Source organism: Saccostrea echinata, unplaced genomic scaffold (assembly GCF_033153115.1).
Source record: "Saccostrea echinata isolate AGI-Se365-2 ecotype Australia unplaced genomic scaffold, CSIRO_AGI_Sech_v1 ptg000030l, whole genome shotgun sequence".
Classification (NCBI taxonomy): Eukaryota; Metazoa; Mollusca; class Bivalvia; order Ostreida; family Ostreidae; genus Saccostrea; species Saccostrea echinata.
Window position 1 is genome coordinate 17,119,842 of NW_026889779.1, and position 6,085 is coordinate 17,125,926.

Sequence of the window (6,085 nt, forward strand, 5' to 3'; positions counted from 1 at the left end):
CCAACCCAAAATAATATCATTTGACAATTAGGGAAAAGGTCAAGGTTATACAGAGTTTTCACACCAATATCCAAAGCAAAAACTTGACATTCCAGAAGGTGATAACCTTCCATGCTAAAACATTATTATTTGACAATTAGGGAAAAGGTCAATGTCATATGGAGATTTTCACACCAATTTTCAAAGCTACCTTTTGAGTTTTCAACTGGAGTCTGGGAATTGACTGACTTAACTGAAAAAAAAATTTCAGGATTAAAAAAAAAATCTTTACCAGTATTTCTTCCAAAACTATATTTGGTCATAATTCCTAAGTGTGAATATTGTCATACAGTAAGAAGGTCAGGAGGGTACAAAATTCAAAGTACACTCTTGTTGTGTGTAGTATTATCATTTAGGCTAAAGCCTATAGGTGTTGACACAAATTACAGACTGGAATGGTTGAAGAAAAAAAGAAAAAAAAGAATAAAAAGAAGAGTCAGGGTAAAAAATATATCTCTTCCTCACTGTGTAAGGAAAATCAAAATAGCAATCTCAAGAGCATTGTGCATAAAAAAAACCTAAAACAAGTCATTAATAAATGTGAGAAATATTCTGAGTAGTACATGTTCAGAAAGTGCATATTAAAGTAGCATAAGGGGAAATCCCTCTCTTTGCTAATAAATAAAAGCTTCCTTCAGTGACTTTCAGGGGGAAACTCACATTTTATTTCCTTATGAAAATAAATTCATGAAGTTTATTTCAAACACAGTCAAACCTTGATTTCTCTTACATGTGGAACAGTGAAAGCCAATGGGTTGAAGATAACAATTAACATGGTTAAGTTTGAACTGACACTTAGATTTGTTATATGGTTGGATTTTCATCACAATTCGACATATCCTTTTTTTTAATGACATATTTTAAGACAAATGAAGAGCATTACTGATGCATGCTACTGATGTTGATTGGGTTTTTTTTTTTCATTATGTAGAACGTTACAGATATTCATGTATAGATGCCAGTTGTATATGAAATTATGACATGCATCTTAATTCATATGAAATTGAAATATATTAACATTGACATTCAAGGATAATATTGAAACATGACAAATGAGTATGTAAACATGCAGAATAATTATCTGTAAAAGATGCACAAAAACATTAGTGGGTTGTATGTTCAAACAATTATCTTTGACAATGTATACATTTCAACTAAATAATTTAATAATATATGAAATGGTCTTGCACTTGAACTGAACTTGTTGCTCCTTAACATTATTTACTTGAATGACAACATAAATAAAAAGCATCTCACATCTTTTTATCAAACAAAAACTATTTTACAAAGAACAAGATTCAAGGAAATTAAGCCTATGTGAGAATTGATGAGAGATAAGTGTTCCGATTACATGTAGTCTGTCCAAAGCACTTTTTGAAAAAAGAAATGAAATATTCTTTCATTCTTTCCTGACTGTAAAAAGTGCATTTCTAAGTTATTATTTTTTTATTTTTGTTTCTTCTCAAATTATCCCCTTTATGACACAACCATTGTCTGCATAACAACTTGGCACCTTAAGTGAAAAAAATACTAGTAATAATGTGAGAGAACAGAAAGGACTCATTATGAACATGCTTTCCCTAGTTATAAAATCTAAGAGATAACCTGGTTACACAATAAAACTGTGAAGTAAGTTTCTTGAAATGTACTGTAACAAAAGAGTGGGGAAATGTTCTTTTAAAATACCTTCTTTCAAAGTATAGGCAGATTTTGCCTCCAAATTCAATGCAGGAAAAGGGGAAACTGTTTAGTAGACATGTTATTCAAATACTAGTAATTCATGAAAAGAGGACTAAATTTTGTCAACAATGAAAGTAGGACAACTCATTTTTATCATCTCCACTGATCCAGACATTCATATATTATTGAATGTGTTTGAAAAGTGTTGAAAATTCAGGAAAAGAGATATGAAATCCAAAATCTCTGTGACACAGAAAGAGTTCTTGAGAATATTTGGAGTAGCCTCCCTTTATACTATTTCAGAAACCTTTATAACCAAGGAAAATTTCACTCATTTCTTCAGAAAAGTGTGTGAAACTAAGACACAAAAATGAACAATACAAGCAATAAACTGACACAGACAATGAAAAAATGTCTTTTACTTGCATCATGTTCATAAATAGACATTTTTATGACAAAAAATACAGCCAGAATGCAGGATTTCATATTATTATTTTGTAAAATTTCCAAGGAGGGACCCCAATATGGCCCCTCTCCTCTCATGCAGGTGGGGTAACATTATTGACAATTTGCAACTTGGTCAGCTGCCTTTAGCTGCCAGAACAGGCACAGTAGAAATTCAGTCACTAGAGAGCCCTCAGCTTCGCTAGCCAAGGGTTTCTGATACGCTACTCTCCTCATAAACCCTTGGCATATGGTGCTGACAAAAGACGGGATTGTTTTTGTCACGTGATTCTTGCCAGGTACGCACAGATTGCGTCATCGACAGAAATAAAAAGCGTATTTAAACAAATTTTGTTTTTAAATAATAATTAACAAGAAGGTATCGAGTTATGTTAATTTGTTATTTAAACATGTAAAAATGCAAATCTACATCTGCAGTATAGATTCTTTATCACATATTTTGCACGTAGCTTTAGATATTGGATGACACCATATAACGTTAGCTATTCATAGAATGGCATGTTATCTTATGGATCATTCTTTACTATGTCTTGCGTTTTACATTACCGATATTAAAGAGTCAAGATATATCCCGAAAGCAAATATCATTATTTACAAAAAAACAATTGCTGATTGGTCAAACGATGTCGATCAACTCCAATCACAACTTGAGAAAAAAATCCAAACTTTTTTTTAACACCGTATGCCAAGGGCTTATGAGGAGAGTAGCGTATCAGAAACCCTTGGCTAGCGAAGATGGAGAGCCCTGTGGGCTGTTATGCTTTAGAAATTAGTGTCTACCCAAGCAAAGCCTGGAAAGAATCCTAAAGAACAAATGCAAAATATAAAAAAAACTTTCAGACAACAGATCTATACTAAGAAATTCAGAAAAGGTGGGAGGGATGGTGAATCTTGGCTGCAGCAGGACAGACATCTTGCATTTTCGAAAATGACATACTTATCCTGAATCACGTCGGTGTAATCTTATAGTCAACTAAGCTTCATATAATATACCAAAATATGACACTATAGAGCTGTGAAAGAAGTGCATAATATTGTAAGCCAAACAGTTAAGCACACCTGCAGCTGTTTCCTCATCGACTTACCTGGTTTCGACATGATGCCGGTTGTTCAGGTATAATTTCCTGTCATGGTTCCTACTTTTTGCAGTCTGTAAGCCTTTGCATCGTATCTGGCTTTAAACTATGGCCTTTTGAGACTTCAGTTCAGAAAGAGTTTCAGAATTTTAACAATATTGTTTTCTGCTCTTCGAAAAATGTTTATTCTGGAAACGAGGCTCGAGGCCATTTATGTTGTTAACCCAAACTAAAAATATTCGTATATTTCTTATATTTGCTCATAGTCGTTCCCATAATCTAATATTGATAGAAAAAGGGCCAACAATAAACCAGTTTAAAAAATATATATATGCGCTAAACTTTTTTTCGAGTAATACACGAGAATGTATTGCATTTAATCATATCTTTATGAAAATATACCATTTTCAAATTTGTTAATAACAAAAATTATTTCCTGATATCAGAAAATCTAAATTTTTTTTAATCTCAAAAATTATTTTTATGATATCAAAAATTCGCATTCTTCATATCATTTTTTTCAACTTCTAATATCAAAAGTTGTTTCTAAATTTCTAATTCCAATTTTTTCCCCTGTTCTATCAAAAATGATTTCTAATATAAAGAATTCCAGCAGCCGAATTTCCGATATGAAAAAAATGTTGATTTTGTAATACAGTTGTGATATAGAGATATATACATGTAGATACGTACCAATTCACAGTGCATCAGAAATTTATGATATCAAAAAATTAGTTTTCTGATATCAGAAAATAAATTAAAAAGCAGAAAACCCTTTTTGTTTTCTGAAATCAAAAATTTCTTTTCTGGTATCAGAACATGACATGTTGACCTCAAAAAGTCATTTCTGATATTAACAAGCAAATTCTAAAGATTATGGTCCCCGCCTTCGGTGTCTTAGTGGTCGGAAATGAAATTATTTATAGCATATGCCAGCGCGGATCCAGGATTTGAAGTTAGAGGGGGCGCAAAAAGTAGGCAGGGGGTCTGGGGGCCGCCTTGAGGCCCCCAGTGGGTCCAGGGCGAAGCCCTGGTGGGGGTCCAGGGGGCGAAGCCCCCCGGAAGCTCCTGGATTCTAGAGATTTTGTAGGGTAAAAATGAGGTCTACCAAGTAGAAATTTTTACATTTTCTCGACGAAACTATGATTTACGCTAACTTTAACAATTTTAGGGGGGGGGGCGCCGGGTGCGCCCCCCCTTAAATCCGCCACTGATATGTATCATCATTTATTTGGTATCATATGTCATCATACATGAAACAAATACACATAAATATACATAATCATTTGAAAGACAATATTTGGGAATCCATAAATTTTAAATAGATTTATAAATAGATATTCAGGTATGTAACTGTCTTGTTTGTGTGTACTATCTTTCTGTCCATCACAAATAAATGATGGGGGGGGGGGACCCAAATGAAAATGTTCATATTAAAAACCACAGCAAAATAATATTCTACCAAAAATGAGAGCTCATACTACTGTGACGGGCCTGGAGACAACACCCAACAGATTATTTTGTCATATTTTCCTATTTTGTACTAGCTGATACGATGATGATGCAATTAAAAATATCTATCGTAACACTGTCAATGAGTTTTCAAGTTCTAATTCTTAATTTCACCGGATGGGTGTATATACACAAACACAATAAGAACTCAAGTTGTTTATGTTCTTATTTTTGTATATACTCAGAAAATACAAAATAATTTGAGAATGGTCAGAAACAATCGGCTATGACAAATGCAGAAAGCCGGATTATGTCATCTCTGAGTATGTAACCAAAAGCACAGAACCATATTTCAAAGAATAATGGGAATCAACATGCATGTATAGCTAAGTCAGGGCTTTAATATAAAAACTGGAGAATGTCTGCCAATAATTATGACAAATTTATGACAACTCCAGTTTTTCAAATACATGTATATGTAATTTTGGTGCTTAATATATGTATCAGAGACAAACAAATAAGTATAACTTATTTTTGTTTATATATGGCGTATGATACGACAATAAACATTCACAGCAATGATTCTTAAGAAAAACTCTCTACTTCAGCCCAATAGCGCGTCATGGTTACCACTGAAGGAAGAGCCACACTCGGGTTAATTTTTCAAACTTAACATAATTTTTAGCTAAATCGCAGAAAAAAGCTATTGTCATCGTATTATTTTTGTTTTCAGCAGTGCAACTTAAAGTTGGAGGTACAGACCAAGCCTGTTGTAGCGAAATCAGCTTCTGGTAAATAATAGTCAGCTTATTGTATAGTCTATAAATAGTCCCTTTATAATCCATATATGAAATATAAAATATGGATATTTTTCTGGGGAATAACAAACCATCGAAAAAGTCCATAATTGGAAAATAAAGATAATGAAAAAAAATTACAGTTCTGTAATTTGACTTAAATTAGAATAATACATAAATATAGATCAATCTTCTTTTCGCTGAAAGAAAAATTTAAAAAAAGGTAAAATCACATGCACTACACTGATGATGCAATACACCCTAGCATATATTTTTATAATGTTTATATTTTCATAATGTCATTTTTCATACATGTAAATGTCTAATTTCAAACATTTGGGTAAATTTCTGAGAAAAATTCAAATAGCAAAAATATTTTATTACATTTCGAACAGTGAAATACTGTGATTTAGTAACTATGAAAGGAAGAAGGGGCCTTTCCAAGAGGTGTCCCCCTTGTTTTTTTCCTCAGATATTTAAGGTTAAATGTGATGGGAAGAAGTTTTTACCCCCCCCCCCCCCACGTGTAAGGTTAAGTCGAATTGGATTTCGTACAAGTTATTTTTTCACCCTATA

The 6,085-nt window shown here is 32.8% G+C and overlaps 1 protein-coding gene across 1 annotated transcript in view; it reads right to left on the reverse strand.

Moving 5' to 3' along the window:
* Nucleotides 1-3,448, reverse strand: part of LOC133197435 (rap guanine nucleotide exchange factor 1-like) — a 35,569-nt gene extending 32,121 nt beyond the window's left edge. The window contains exon 1 of the mRNA XM_061333468.1: nucleotides 3,270-3,448. Within this exon, the coding sequence (XP_061189452.1) occupies nucleotides 3,270-3,282 (13 nt within the window). The 5' untranslated portion in view covers nucleotides 3,283-3,448. The remainder of the gene's footprint in view (nucleotides 1-3,269) is intronic.
* Between the last annotated feature and the right edge of the window lie 2,637 nt (nucleotides 3,449-6,085).